Source organism: Gymnoscopelus braueri (assembly GCF_963280865.1).
Source record: "Gymnoscopelus braueri genome assembly, chromosome: 13".
Classification (NCBI taxonomy): domain Eukaryota; kingdom Metazoa; phylum Chordata; class Actinopteri; order Myctophiformes; family Myctophidae; genus Gymnoscopelus; species Gymnoscopelus braueri.
The window spans coordinates 15,286,706-15,302,971 of NC_137615.1; the positions used below are offsets into that span (position 1 = coordinate 15,286,706).

Below are 16,266 nucleotides of genomic sequence, written 5' to 3' on the forward strand. Positions count from 1 at the left end.
AGGCACCAAACTGCTCATCGGGAGCAATTAGGGGTTCAGTGTCTTGCTCAGGGACACTTCGACACTTACTCTGGGGGAGCCCGGGATCGAACTGGGAATCTTCCAGTTCCCAAGCAGCCGCCTACCTCCTCTGCTACTGCTGCCCCATGTGTGCTGGTACAGTGGAAATTAATCAATAATAGTTGTTTGGGTAGCGTTAGATAATAATTTTATCATCTCTTCTTCTGCCTCATGCAGGAATCACTAACAGTTAATAACTGATAGCTAATCAATCAACTGCATCTCTCTTTCCATTTTCCAACCAAGCACAGTACAGTATGTACTGTATGAGGAAGGAAACTGTTGTTCCTAAATATATCCAATTTCCCTCATGTCTCAGGATGACACATCAAACATTTCAGGCGAAGGATAATCCACTTCTAACCTTTGAGACTGTATTACGAGTTCATTATTTTATTATGAGTAGGTCCTATGAGGCCTAATCATTATTTGCTGATCACTGTTGACACACACACTTGTGATATGGGCCTGTCGCACCTCCAACGGTGCCCATGGTGGACTATGCATGGCAGGGGCGTCCTCTTCCCTGAGCCAGGCCTAAACCTGACCGGATACACCAAAATGCAGTTTTGCTGCAGGGTCATCAGCTGGGGACCACCGTTCATGGACGTTTCGCCCCTTATCCAGAACATCTCCTGGTGGCGGGGCAGTGAACAGGGACGTCTCCCTGACACCCCCTGCAGCTCAACTTATTTTGATGTTGTCTTGTCTCGTCGTCTCGGCCAGAGCCAGTGGCTTGCTTTCTCTGCCTCCTCTGAGAGTTCTTTGGTGGCTTTGCTCATCAGGGTTTATATACACGTCACCACTGATTTGGTAACAAACACCTGACACATCCAAACGAGAGAAAACATAATACCTCAAAGCCTGTTGCACACACCATTTCACATTGTTTTGGTGCCCCTGATTTTTTATATCCCCAACTTGATTAAAGTGTTCATATCACTTCCTGGTGGGCAATGTATGTAGAGCGTGTAACACCAAGTGAAAGCACTAATAACACTGGATAACGTAGAAAGATTGAATTTCAGATTCTGAAGTCATGTCTATTGTTACGACCCGGACTAGGGGTCACCAGGAGCAACACAATCGACTCCTTCCTTCCTATAGTCCCCAAACACATAAAATCCAAAAGTCAGTGGTTTATTGTAGGATTGGTCTGTATAATGGCAGTACTATGGTCAGTACCATGGTCAGTATCATGGTCAGTATAATTTCCGTATCATGTCAGTTTCATGTCAGTATCATGGTTAGTATCATGTCAGTATCATGTCAGTATCATGGTCAGTAGGCTATCATGCCAGTATCATGGTCAGTATCATGGTCAGTATAATGTCAGTATCATGGTCAGCATGTCAGTATCATTGTCAGACAGTATATCATTTCACAATCTTGGTCTCTCTCCTGATTGGAAGAAATTGGTATCTAACCTGAAAGTATATTTTCTGTTCAGTAAAGCTGGAGAGGGGGAGACACCTGTTACTGAACAAACAGTCATTTACACAGGCAGTAGGGGAAGAGGTCTAGCAACTGAAAGTAATCAGTAGAGAAAATGGGCTTAATTCTGACAACTCTCTATATTCAAAAAGATCAATGAGCCATCCTTATTCTTCTATCCAGTATGTTGAATCAGGTAATTTATGCATATTTGATTTGTTCCTGTTCCATTGGTAAATTATATGCCACACTTCATTTTTCCATTTATTTTTTTACTTTTAGACTTATTTGTTATGTTGTTAAGCTGATTGTACTGTATCTTAGTCTTAGTCAATGATCCTGGTTTCAGGCCCATGGTCACACTGTTATTGACAGTTATTGTTAGGTTATTTTATTAATAAATGTATCCCAAACTGACTTTCATTAGGTCATGGACCCCATTTCAATTTTCGATTCTGTCCTCGGGAGTCGGGACCCTGATATTGTAAGTTATGTTTGACAAAAAAATGTCTAAATATCATATATGTACTTGAGGAATTGATTGAAAATAGTGAATCATTGAATCATCTGTAGACTTTATTTTTTAATTATAATACGTTAATTCAAGTTAATTCAGTGAAATTGGTTGGCACTGAGAAACCTAGAATTACCCCCACAGGGACCCCACAGTTCACTGTACATTCGGACGAGCTTATGGTTCTAGCTCTAGATCGCCACCCTGTGTTCACTTATTGTTCACAGCTGCATACTACTTGGTAGTCAGTTACCGCGCGGCACAATACCAGTTGTGATATACACTGCAAGTATTGAAGATTACTCTGTGTAAAACTGTTTTTAGCTGGGATCTCTCTACCCAGGACAGATACTCTGGTAAAGGAGCAGACACGTGGACTCCAGAATGTCTTTTGTTGTCTTTATATAAAGAGTTGCAGCAGTACATGGAATGGCAGATTAGAAGATGGATGATGGTATGAATGTTTAGCTAAGGACTGTATTTGAGTGGTGGTTCTGTAAAACAGAATAAAACAACAAATGTACAATTATCTCAACTGGAAATAATTACCAATAAATGCATTAGATGCATCACAAATAATGTACAGCATGTAGGTGAATTCACATTTAGTTATGATACAAACAAATAACAGGGTAATTAAATGCCTTCACAGTTAATAGAATGGTCAGGCTAGCTTAAATTAGCATGTGAGCTAACTAACCCAACAGCACAGAATGCACATAATATATAGCCTGAAAACCGCCATTTACCCTACAAAACGTTCTCTGCACATACCAGCATCAAATGCACATAACACCATTAATGTTAATATAAGTTATCCATTACAGTAGTAACTTACTTTTCATGAACGCACTCATTAACAAAGGGACGCGAGACGCTACGGAACGTCTCGACGTGAGTTTACTGTAAACAATGAGGACCCCAACACTCGCAGGGCTACGTAAGGCCTGACTGTAGTGGAAAAACTTAGCTGGCCAAAAAGGTGCCTGAACAAAACGTATTATGGAATTCAGGATACAAAGAAGGGAATTTATAACAGCCGCCCCCTGAATAGCATGGCTATGAAGTAAAAACAATAAATTCCTCAAGGTGGTACCTCAGTCCTTGTGTCAGTACTGTCCTTAAGAACGGCTGGCAATTGGACCAGGTGTGCTACTGGTCGCGGGTAAGCGCTGGTGAGTGGGTCTAGAGTGTAAGTTACTTTTGTCAGGAAAGCGTCCCACCGCCCCATCAGGAACCTGTTCAGCATCACAGGATCCATCTCTGGTGAAGGCATACTGAGCTTACTGCTGCGCAGCACTGGTTTGGCATACCTGAGCAATTGAGTCTCTTCTGGAAAGCAGTCCGCTTGACTGGCCTTCAGCAGGGGAACTGCAATGTATCTAAGGTCAGAATGAAGTGAAGAGGGTTCAGCTGCCGCCCCGTGAGGGAACTGCTGAGTTGCTTTGGCCAGGACTGTGCAGCTATTGGACTGAGTGACGTCTGGTATTTGAGGTGCCAGACTGATCTGGGTGAGGCCGATATTTTGCTTGAGCTCATCTTCTGGCTCTGTGGAGGTGGTAAGTGATGGACATTTGTCAGGCAGATCACGGGGGAGTGGTGATCCTTGAAGCCACCGATTTGGTGCCGCTAGCTCCGGCAGGGTCTTGCCGCGGGTCGGCTTGTTGGCTTTGTCCTTTAGCGGCTGTCGCTCTGTACTGCAGAGCCTGAGCATAATTGCTTCGGGAGCTGCCCTCAGTAATGACACGTCCTTAACACGGAGCAGAGGGGTGGCATTCCGGAGTGTATCGCTGTCCGTCACCCACTTGGTGCATGCCTTTGGGGTGCTCACAGCTTCTTGGTCTGGACAGGACTGTACTGCTAGCTGGTCACGTTCACACAGAAGCTGCCTGTGACCTTCATCATGTTGGTGGAGGTCATCTTGTGCTGGCTTGAGTGATGTGAAGTAGCAGGAAGTAGCATGAGGTGGGAGACCATCCGGACCCTGGATTGCCCAGCCGAGCGCTGTACGAACAGCTACGGGTCCAGCTCTGGGGTTGAACCTGACAGGCTCCTTGGCTGTGATCAGGTGGGAACAATCTGCACCGATTAGCAGTAGCGGCTGCACGTTACTGAAGTTCTGCAGCTGGAGGCCCCGCAGGTGACGGTGGCGCTGTTGGAGTGAAGTAACTGGGTAGGATTGCTCTGACAAGGCCAGTCGACCTGCTGTGAAAGCGCCTTTAACTGGGTACTGTTTTGAGGGCTGCATCGGGGAGGCCACCTTGAAGTCGACTGACGCACCAGTGAGGCGAGCCACGTCTTGGCGGATGGTGCGCAGAGAGAGGGTCTCAGCTTCACCTTTGAGTCCCAGGCGTCGGACTGCAGCTGGCAGTATTATTGTGCGCTCAGCCCCATCGTCTAAGATTGCGTAGGTGTGCAGTGACTTTCTTCTATGGCTTACGAGGATTGGTACCACTTTGAGGTACACCTTCCCCCCTTGCTGGGAGTTGGTGAGTGAGGCACGATCCTTTGGTGTGATGAAGTAGACGTGGGGACTTGGCTTGGCTATGGCATGGAGAACTCTGAGGTGAACCTCCTGGCATTCACTGCATGTTTTCTTTAGGGTGCAGGCGTCTTGCTCGTGGTTGGTGCGACCGCACTTACGACAACGCTTGCCGTCTGTTATCCACTTCTCAACCTCTTCTGGTGAGTGCTGGGCGATGTTTGGACACTCTGAGAGGTAGTGCTCGGTGTTCTTACAGAAGAGACACATCCTCTTGGACCACTGCTGCTTTGCCTCTGACCTGAATGTCTCTGAAGGTTGATTGCTGTCCGATTCAAGCTCATCAGCACCTTGGTAAACTGAGACAGGCTGGTTGTGAGGCCTGTGTGGGGGAACCTGCTTGTCTCTCTTGGGGGGTTGTGGCCCATCAATCCGATGGCGCTGTGCCATTTTCGCAGATAGACGTTGAGCTTCAGCTTTCGCTTTGAGCCATTCTGAGAGGTCTCGGAGGTTGTACGGGTTTAGGCTGTTTGTGTTCAGGCGACCTTGAGCCTGTAGATGCTCCACGAAGCTGTCCCTCGATTGGTTGGGGAGCTTACTCAGGAGCCGATCGACATGGCCGGTCGACATCACTTCCATCCCGTTGGGCCCTTCCAGCGACGTCAGCATTGCCACTAGCAGTTCGATGTTAAGGGCGAAGCTCTGGAAGGCTTTGCAGTCTCCTGCTTTGAGATCAGGCGAGTTCAGGATGGCTGCAATCTCGCTTTGTGCAAGTTGATGTGGCTGCCCATATTGCCGCTGTAAGGCCTGTATGGCGGCGGTGTAGGGCTGTGCATAATGCCTGCAGGACTGGGCTATTAGCCTGGCTTCATCCAGAACCAGGTGCTCCATGAGTACACGGTACTTGTAATGTTCAGAGAGTTCAGTATGGGGACTGAGTAGATGGTCCAGCGCCATCTTCAGGTCAGTGAATTCTCTTTCACTATCATGCACCAGGTTGGGCAGTTGAGGTATGGGAACTGGCTGCCTGTGGGGCTGGAAGGTGTATGGCGTCTGTGGTGGCGTATACAAGGGTTGAGGAACATACTGGACCGGTAGTGTTGGTACAAGTTGATATGGCACTGGGCCAGGTGTTGGAGCAGGATGGAGTTGATAGGCTAGCTGACTGGCATATTGGACTGGCAGGACTGCTACAGGCTGGGTCGGTGCTGGCCGGGGTGCTGAAGACAGTTGCTGGTAGGCTCGCTGAGTTACTAGAGCTGGCTGGGGCTGAAGGACAGGAGCAGGATAGGGCTGATAGTCATATTGGACTTGCTGGGCTAATGCAGGTTGGAACGGTACTGCGCCATATGCTGGAGACACGTGCTGATAGGCTGGCTGAGCTGGCAGGATAGATGCTGATTGGGACGGTACCGGGCCATATGCTGGAGACACGTGCTGATAGGCTGACTGAGCTGGCAGGATAGATGCTGATTGGGACGGTACCGGGCCATATGCTGGAGACACCTGCTGATAAGTCACCTGGGATACTGGAGCAGGCTGGTGCTGATACACCGGTTGAGACTGGTAGCTCTGTTGGCACTCAGGTATTTGATACGCTGGCTGTGCAGAGATGACTGGTGTAGACTGGTGCGCTGGTTGCAGGACCGCTGCAGGTAGGTGTGGTGAAGGTGCTGCTACCCAGGTGGATGGTTGGTACTGTGCAGGCATAGCCGCTGGTTGCTGGCTTACTGTCTGAAGGGCACGTGCAGCAGGTGACTGTGGAATGGCTAGAGTGAGCTGATGCTGCTGAGGCGTCGCTGCTGGGTGCTGACCTACTGGCGAGAGGGCAGGAGCAGCGGGTGACTGGTGTGCGGGTTGCAGCATAGGCTGATATAGAGTCTGTGTGCCCGTCATGGCACTACCGTGTGTGATATCTGTAGTTGGTGACACAGGCTGGTTCGGCTGGTAAGCAGGCTGGTACCCTGGAGCTGTCGACATTGATCGACCCATGTGGCCCACTGATTGCATTGTCTGGTAATCAGACTGCACCATAACCATACTAGTCGTGGTGGGGGTTGGCGACGTAGGTGCTGCTCTGAACAGTGGTACAAAAGTCATTGTAGGCGGTATGGACTGAGCCAACATGTGGCTCTGTTGACTTTGGCTTGACATCGAGGCTGTTGTAGCTTGGGGGTAACCAGAGCTGCTTGTATTGAAGCTGTGTTCGGTTAGGTTCTGACTGTAGCAGCTCTGTTCTGAGGGGGCTGGTGATTGGAGTCTCTCATGCCTGTTCTGCAGGCTGGGCATGTTAATAGTACATGATGCCATGTCCCATTCACCTGTCCTATTGACTGCTCCTAGTGCAGATGGACAGGTAGATGGCCCGGGCGTGGTGTGTAGCTGGTCACCTGTAGCTGCAAACTCGGTCTGCAGGCTGAGTGACCGCAGCTGCTGTACGCTGGCTTTCATGCTGTCGTCTTTAGGAGAGGCAATATTAGGCATTAGGGACTGTGGCAAGCTAACCTCATAGCCTTGCAGGTGTGCTGGAAACTGTCGCAGTCTTCCCTGTACTTGTGCTGCGTCTCCGGCTGCTGCTGCTGTTCTCTGGGAGTCCATGGCACCGTCGTGGATAAAGATGATCCGGGTTCGAAGGACCAATATTGAAGATTACTCTGTGTAAAACTGTTTTTAGCTGGGATCTCTCTACCCAGGACAGATACTCTGGTAAAGGAGCAGACACGTGGACTCCAGAATGTCTTTTGTTGTCTTTATATAAAGAGTTGCAGCAGTACATGGAATGGCAGATTAGAAGATGGATGATGGTATGAATGTTTAGCTAAGGACTGTATTTGAGTGGTGGTTCTGTAAAACAGAATAAAACAACAAATGTACAATTATCTCAACTGGAAATAATTACCAATAAATGCATTAGATGCATCACAAATAATGTACAGCATGTAGGTGAATTCACATTTAGTTATGATACAAACAAATAACAGGGTAATTAAATGCCTTCACAGTTAATAGAATGGTCAGGCTAGCTTAAATTAGCATGTGAGCTAACTAACCCAACAGCACAGAATGCACATAATATATAGCCTGAAAACCGCCATTTACCCTACAAAACGTTCTCTGCACATACCAGCATCAAATGCACATAACACCATTAATGTTAATATAAGTTATCCATTACAGTAGTAACTTACTTTTCATGAACGCACTCATTAACAAAGGGACGCGAGACGCTACGGAACGTCTCGACGTGAGTTTACTGTAAACAATGAGGACCCCAACACTCGCAGGGCTACGTAAGGCCTGACTGTAGTGGAAAAACTTAGCTGGCCAAAAAGGTGCCTGAACAAAACGTATTATGGAATTCAGGATACAAAGAAGGGAATTTATAACAGCAAGGCTATTTAATAGTTATAACAGTGGTGGAAAAAGTCTCAAATGTTTTACTTAAGTAAAAGCATCAATACCGCAATGTAGAAATACTCTGTTACAAGTAAAATTCCGGAATTCAAAATTTACTTAAGTAAAAGTACAAAAGTATTGGTATCAAAATGTACTTAAAGTACCAAAAGGAAAGTAGGCTACTCATTATGCACAATGTCCGTCCCGTTTCACATCTTTTCTAATGTATAAAATAGCAGATCTACAAGCTCACAATGTGTCCCATCGCAACGAATTGTGAGCTTGTAGATTGGCTATTTTCCATTGGCTGAAGTGAGTTACATCATTATTACACTAGCTGTCTATTATTGTTTCGCATCCTCCAGCAGCAGGGTAGGGGCTTAGCCCTGAAACATGACTGTCATATCATGACAGTCGTGGATGAACTTCAACCTGGTGTTTGCCCTTTTTTACATTCACAGCCCGTACATCTACATAAACGTTCACATTTCAAATATAAAGTGCTTACTCTATGTCCATGGATGTTACAATTATGTAAGGGCCCTCAACAATACCCGTATCTTCCGTATTGTTAAATAAAAAACATTTTAATCTGATCAGTGGTCATTTTCTCCGTATTTCCTCCAGTGACCCTATCGGTTTGAAGGTGTACTGCATTCTGATATATTATAACTGATAGATTATAACTCAACTAACTATGAGAAAATGGCCACCAATCGGATTAAAATGCTTTTTATTGAACAATACAGAAGACATGGGTACTTTTGTGGACCCGAACAGAATTGTAACATCCGTGGCCATAGGGTAAGCATTTTATATTTGAAATATGAAAGTGCATGTAGATGTGCGGCCGGTAAATGGAGAAAGTGCAAACACCAGGTTGAAGTTCACCCATGACGGTCGTGACAGACGACCGTGGTGTGATCCATGGCTAGGTATGGGCTTGGCTTTCTCGCGTCATCCGCTCAGACCTTTTAAACAAGAGGTGCGTGCGGCTTATAATTGGCCGGTTAGTGCGATAGGGGGCGGTGGTGGGAACATGTGTGTTTAAAGTGCGTCCCTTACAACCCCAACCTATCTGTTTCACACAGTAGCTGCACATGGTTACTTATACTTACTGCACAATGTGTAAAGTCTGATGTTAATCTGTATGCGACCAAAACACCATGAGAGAGACAGGGGACTCAGTTTGGATATTATCTGATGAATGGGAAATATTGCAATAAAGCGACGGCAGATTTAATGCTATAAGACCTACAGGTAAGATGCAATTTACACAGTAGGCTTAATGACATGGATGGATGGTCGCGTTCAAACGACCCGTTCGTATTTGTTTATTTGTTAATCATTGTTCAGCCACTATAAATATGAAATCTGTTCTAAAACAAAGCTATTTCTGTCACAGGTGCACACAATTATTCATCATTAAATATAGTAATATAATAATCTCTTCTTATTAGTGAAGTGCTTTGAGATTTGTCTCTGCAGAGTTAAAGGCTACAAACTCAATTTTACAACATCAACAATAATAATAATAATAATAATAATAATAATAATAATAATAATAATAAGGGTAATAATAATAATAATAGCCTAATAATGATAATAATAATAATAATGATGATAATGATGATGTCCTGCACCTCATGCAGAATTTAAGTAATGGTGACTTTATGCTTATAGGTCCACAGTAACAATTCCATCTCATATCTAATTTAAAAAAAAAGCTATCACCTAAACATGTTCTGTAACTGTAACAAAATATGATCTGCATCAGTTATAGTTAGAGAATAGAGCATTCAGGATTATGCTTTGATGGGTCATGATGACAGGCTGCTGGGAGTTATTGATCTGTGTAATAAAAAATGGAGCAGCTTTATGTAACCAGTTTCCATCTCCCTCAGCTGTTAGTTGTAAATGAGCACACAAGCAAAACAAACAATCACAGGTCTATGCAGCCTATGTAAACGTTGGCCTGTAGTGGAAACATATGTTATGTGTGATCACACACAAAAAATGGTGTCTGGCCATAGGTGCAAGTCCTCCCAAACATATAAATACATATAAATACAATACTATTAGTGAACAAGGGTCTATACACATTTCTTGAGTTTGGGGCTAATGTTGTTGTTTACCCTTATGCAGTGGTGGAAAAAGTTAAACAATTTTTTACTTGAGTAAAAGTATAAATTCTGCAATATAGGAACACTCTGTTACAAGTAAAAGTCCGGTAATCAAAATTTACTTGAGTAAAAGTACAAAAGTATTGGCATCAAAATCAAAATATACTTAAAGTACCAAAAGTAAAAGTACTCATTATGCAGAATGTCCCGTTTCACAAGGTATCCTATATGTATAAAATGTATTAAAATCTTTTGAAAATAGTAGATCTATAGCTTGCAATGTGTCGCGATGCGACGCGTTGTGAGCTTGTAGATCGGCTATTTTCAAATAGCCAAAGTTTGAATAGGGCTGAAGTGGTTAATGTATTTTTGTAATAATAATTCAACAAAGTAACTACAAAGTAAAATTGGAAATAGTCAAGTAAAGTAAAACTACCTAAAAATTGTACATAACAGTACTTCAGTAAATGTAATTAGTTACTTTCCACCACTGCTCTCATGCACGATCCTATATGGTTTAGTATGACTGGATTCTTCAAAGATGTGCAGTTGTGTTGATCATCAGCAGTCATGTTTCAGTACGTTGATCATTCTAGTTCCATGAATTAGGCCAAATAGCATTTAACTAAACTTCAGCCTGGGTAGTCTTAGATCAATTTCCCCTGAGAGATATAATTCAACATCAACAACAATGTCAACAAGTATTCCTCACTCTGGAGAGAATGTGTGTGACGTAGTATTAACTTAAGCCTGATTTACATTTCCTCGTATATCATATTTAGAAAATAGCCGATCTATCTTTAAGTACTGGTACAATAGTTCTTGATAAAAGCATTTGCGAATGCAATTCAAAGCTGTTAAGCCTGGCTACATGTATTAATAGACAGGCTCTGCACATATGAACAAAGTGCATGAATGAAGCCCCACAGTCCCAGCAGTGGTGTAGCAAGTTACTATTCCTAGTTGACCTACAGCTGTGACATCATTAGATGAGAAAAACAAAGATGATGTCCCTCTGGATTAAGATGCATGTTCGAGCCAAATTACTTTTGGTTTCTCTTAGAACAGATCCTAATGAAATAACAGAATATGGTCAACGTAGAACATTCACACCACACAAATGTGCTTTTGGAGATGTACTTTTTTGGGAGGGTTGGATCTTGGATACCTTACAATCCCGAAGGGGAAATTCAGTTTCAGCTACACCCCCAGCTGATGGCTATACTCAGATGGTTACGGTGAGTGCTCAAGGGGGAGCAATTAGGGGTTAAGTGTCTTGCTCAGGGCAGGGACACTCTGACACATAGACCGGGGCTGGGAGGCGAACTGGTGACCTTGTGTTTACCAGACTGCCTACTACTAAGCTACGGCCGCCCCCAAACTCTAAACATCACATCAAGACAACAGTACAGGGTCTACCCTCCATCTGTACTCACAGTGCGTCCTACTTAACATGATGACAGAATTGACTTGCGGTCATATCAAACTCCCTTCCTGACCTTTCTCTCTGTGACAGTTGAGAGACAAAATAGAGACAGTTGTTTTGGCAGTATAGGAGAATATGTCTGGCCTTATGTCAGCCCATTGTAGCCTCGCCTGTGGTGGTGTATTTTAATGGCCTGTACTCAGGCCACTTCGAGTCAATAGCCTTTATAATAATTATAGCTGTCCTTGGCGCTCTTACATACAATATGGAAGGTTACTGTCGTTTTCATAGAGAATGACCATCCCTTCTAAATAGCTGTACAAAATGATTACAAGTTGTATAATATATTGAATTAGATTTGGCCTTGCATGTGTACAGGTGTTACTGTGCAATAGTATGAAAATGTTTCTTTCATAATACTTGATATGCTTAATGTCTAATAATGGATACATGCAGAATTTCATAAAGAGCAACTGTAATTATTGTTTTCAATCCTCTTTGCATCTACAGAAGAAAGACCCATTGCATAGACATATCCTTTTCCTGCCTCCGACTGGATTAACATGAACTTGATCTGTAATTTGACTCAGTTCCCCATGGACAGCCTGCTTTAATTAATACTTACATTAAGCAGGATAAACATAATTTCCTACATTGTCAGCGACAGCGTGCTTGGTTAGATATTTTGAATCCAATAATGAAAGCCAAATGCACCTTCAAAAGATTTTGCATATTTTCTCCATGTGCTGTGTACAGTATTTTCAACTACATGTGCAAGAATTACGCAGGCATCTCTTGAGTGTTCAATGCATTATTTAGACAGCAGGTAACCACACACCCACATGGCACTGATCTTTGCTCTGGTTTCTGGCAATTAGTTTAACACAGCCTTTCTTTCTGTCTGTTATTTCCACAGCCCACTTCACTGATGAGGTCCAAAGCACCCATGACAGAGGACTGATCAGCCCTCGCCTAAAGTGCATACGCCTGGAGCAGCCCAGGTCCAGTGTCCACTGTCCCCTGAAGGATTGTGTCCTGTCCTGCACATTTTCTGCTTGAGTTTGGTCCCTGCTATCGTTCAAAACTGTTTCTCCAACGTTTCTACCAAAAACTCAGGCTGTTTTCCAAAGCGGAAGCGGCCCAGCCCTCCCAGGCAGAGATAATGGGGAGCGTGCGAAGCCACCGTTACAGCACTGTATCCTCAGAGGAGGATAGAATAAAACTGGCCACCATTGCCGTCCCGAATGGCTACGGCAATGGCAATGTCAAAAAGGTGCACACACAGCACCAGCACCAGAACCGCTTCGTCCTGAAGGACGGACACTGCAACGTGCACTTTGTCAACATGAGCGAGAAGGGCCAGCGGTACTTGGCGGACATCTTCACCACCTGCGTGGACATCCGCTGGCGCTGGATGCTGCTCGTCTTCTGCCTTTCCTTCCTGATGTCCTGGCTGTTCTTCGGTTTCATGTTCTGGATCGTGGCGCTCTCCTACGGGGACTTGGGGAACGAGACGCAGATGTGCGTGTCCAACGTCGACAGCTTCACCGCCGCCTTCCTCTTCTCGGTGGAGACCCAGACGACCATCGGTTATGGTTACCGCTATGTCACAGAGGACTGCCCCATTGCCGTCTTCATGGTGGTCTTCCAGAGCATCGTGGGCTGCATCATTGATGCCTTTATCATTGGTGCAGTGATGGCCAAGATGGCCAAACCCAAGAAGAGAAACGAGACCCTGGTGTTTAGCCACTATGCCACAGTGGCGATGAGGGACGGCAAACTGTGTTTGATGTGGCGTGTGGGTAACCTGAGGAAGAGCCACTTGGTTGAGGCGCACGTCCGGGCCCAGCTGATGAAGTCACGCACCACGGCTGAAGGGGAATTCATACCCCTAGATCAAGCGGACATCGACGTGGGTTTTGACAACGGCGTTGACAGGATCTTCTTGGTGTCCCCCATTACTATCGTCCATGAGATCGATGAGGATAGCCCCTTTTATGAGATGAACAAACAGGAGCTGGAAACGTCGGATTTTGAGATTGTGGTGATCCTGGAGGGCATGGTCGAGGCTACGGCCATGACCACCCAGTGTCGGAGTTCATACGTGGCCAGTGAGATCCTTTGGGGCTACCGCTTTGAGCCTGTGCTTTTCGAGGAGAAGAACTACTACAAGGTGGACTACTCTCGCTTTAACAATACCTACGAGGTGCCCAGCACTCCCCACTGTAGTGCCAGGGAATTAGCTGAGAAAAAGTCCAACGCCTCCAGTGTGAGGAACTCTTTCTGTTATGAGAACGAGGTGGCTCTGGAGAAAGTGGAGTTGGACGAAGACTTTGAGGAAGAGGAAAACAGGGAGGCACGGGACATGGAGAACTGCGTAATTGAGAGAGCCATGCCCGAGGACACAAACATAGACTTGGAATCTGACTCTGACCACGAGGACTCAGTGAGCTCAGAGACAAGGCCCTTGAGAATAGAATCTGAAATTTGACAGTGCGGTCTCTTGAGGGAGTTAAATACTACCACAGGGTATGTTACTGTTACCGTGAACGTTTCTCCTGATTGCTGTTGTTATTGCCGCATGACAGTTTCTATACGACTGTGATTAGAGTGTGAAATTCTCTATGCAGAAGCTCAGGAACAAAAGCTACACGGAAATACCAATATGATCTATTATTTATGGTGATAAAGATGAATGGTGATGAATCAGCCGATGGGAGGTCATATCTCCTCTGTCTAATGGGGCTGTGAGAAAAAGATAGATTAAGTAGCATGGCTCTTACACAGTATGTGCATATATAGTATGCTTTTCGTCTCTGTCAATAGAGTAGCTACAGTGCAGTGCATGCATTCAAAGAAACAATGTCTGTTAAAAGAGAGAGATAAGATATCAGTATGAATGTACTAGCACACATCAAATTTAGAACATTTAAACGTCCTGTTTGCGGCATCATTTTGGAAGTAGCTCAGTGATTACCTGGAGTAATTAAAGGCCACTTTAGCATGAGAGTGTTATGAATAGAAGGTATTGGATATTGCTATTCCAGTTTAACCTACGGTGGGTTCAATTTACCACACGGCAAAAGGAAATAGTAGCTTTGGTTAGTCAAAAAGAGAAGTCATAGCATAAGATTAAAAGAGGAAAGAATACCAAATTCAACTTGCATTAAAAGGTACATATCTCAAAAGAGTTTTGTTTTTCAAATGCAAGTAGAATTTAGTCTTTATTTAATCATGAGTAAACGATCTCTAAGTTAAAAAAAAAACCCACAAAAGTGAGGATAGACAAACAAACAAAATTAAAATGAAGGCTTGACTCAGATACACATATTGTATACGTGCGTTTCAGCCAGAGCATGATCAGAGCATGCTCTGATGAAGGCTCCGGCTGAAGCGCATCAGCCTGATGTAGCATAATAAAAGAATGTGCATCTTGAGTCAGGCCTTGCATTAAACATTTTGGAGTGCCAATATTCTCACTATTTGTGTTTTTTTTTTAAACTTAGTGCTGTTTCTTGCAGGCAACCAGAGGAAGCGTACCTGCTCCACGTCCAGAAGCAAACTATCTCTTTTTGATAGCCTACAAGAGTTTTCTTGTTAAACTCCCAACAAAAGTAACTGTACAGGCAGACGTTATATTGATGAGCTGGTCTCCTAGCAGAGCAAATTCTCTGGTCTTTGATACAGTAAATGGTTTTTGTGTATTGCAATTGCGTGCAAGTGTGCGTACGTGTGTATGTGAGAAATGGTCTTGTTGCAAAGATTATTAGCACATATACTGTAGACTATGCTGTTTAAACCATCTTTTCCTTGTGTAGGAGTGTAGCTTTTGAAATATGAGCCTTAACACAATTCTCAGCCCCAATGGAGGCAAACTTGAGGTTCGACCCGGCACACGGTGCAATATATGAGGAGAGAGTATAAGCAATGATTTGATTTACAGAATGCACTTCAAGTGTCCAGGTTCTATAGTGCAATAATATGGTTCACTGGCATAATGTGACAGCAGTCAGTGTCTCAGGAAGAGAAGCCTTGATCTGGATATGAATGTGGATGACAAGTGCTGCTAAGTTACATATTGTATGGTTAGAATGAATTCTAGGAGCCAAAATGTATTATTTGTCTTTTAAAGTATCCAGTTTAAATATGATGGTACATACAACCTATGTTATTATTTATTTCCAACAGTAGATGAGCATGATTTGTTAAGTGTGTGATCCAAAGCTATGGTGCACTTTCTTCCTAAAAAGAAAAAAAAATCCCCATAAAAATGGAAGCTTTGTTATTAATTAAAGCCAAATGTATATAAACGAGACAACCATAACTCATATGTTAGTTGTTGTTGATTTGACAAACTCTTCCTTGTCCAACAGTAGTAGGCTGTCGAAACATTACAGTTCTGTATTTGACTTACAGTAATAGTCTACTACTGTCTATTCAGTGTTTTAGGCTTGGCAACTAACCTTGTTTCTCCACAAAGGTCTTGTGAAGATAGCAGTTTGTCATTTCTGAATGGGCCCAGGCTGTCTTATTAAAATAACATTAGATCCTCTGAATATTTGTTCAGTGCCACTGCCAGGCAAAAATCCTGAACAGAGACAATCCATTTGATGTGGGCTTTATTTTGTTTTTTTTTACAGGGCATTTTTTAAACTGAATTGCATCACTCCGTTGCCCCAGGTTTCACCTTAACCTTAATTCTTGCTTACATGATCATTTCAGTGGAAGCCAGAACACTATATTGCTTCTCTTGGTGAGGAAATATTGCTTGGTGATGTCAGATGATTCATATGGTGATGGCAGGTGTACACAGATGAAGATGAATCCGTCA

At 44.0% G+C, this 16,266-nt stretch overlaps 1 protein-coding gene across 1 annotated transcript; it reads left to right on the forward strand.

The window, feature by feature from the left end:
• The first annotated feature begins 8,974 nt into the window (after positions 1-8,974).
• On the forward strand, positions 8,975-14,701 carry LOC308098007 (inward rectifier potassium channel 2-like). Its single transcript, XM_080446222.1, has 2 exons — positions 8,975-9,146; positions 12,352-14,701. The coding sequence occupies exon 2, from the start codon at positions 12,598-12,600 to the stop codon at positions 13,924-13,926; it is 1,329 nt and encodes a 442-aa protein (XP_080302348.1). The 5' UTR covers positions 8,975-9,146; positions 12,352-12,597; the 3' UTR covers positions 13,927-14,701.
• The last annotated feature ends 1,565 nt before the right edge of the window (positions 14,702-16,266 follow it).

What these genes read in the sequence shown, in the direction of transcription:
- LOC308098007 (XM_080446222.1), top strand. Translation starts at nt 12,598, where the DNA reads ATGGGGAGCGTGCGAAGCCACCGTTACAGCACTGTATCCTCAGAGGAG.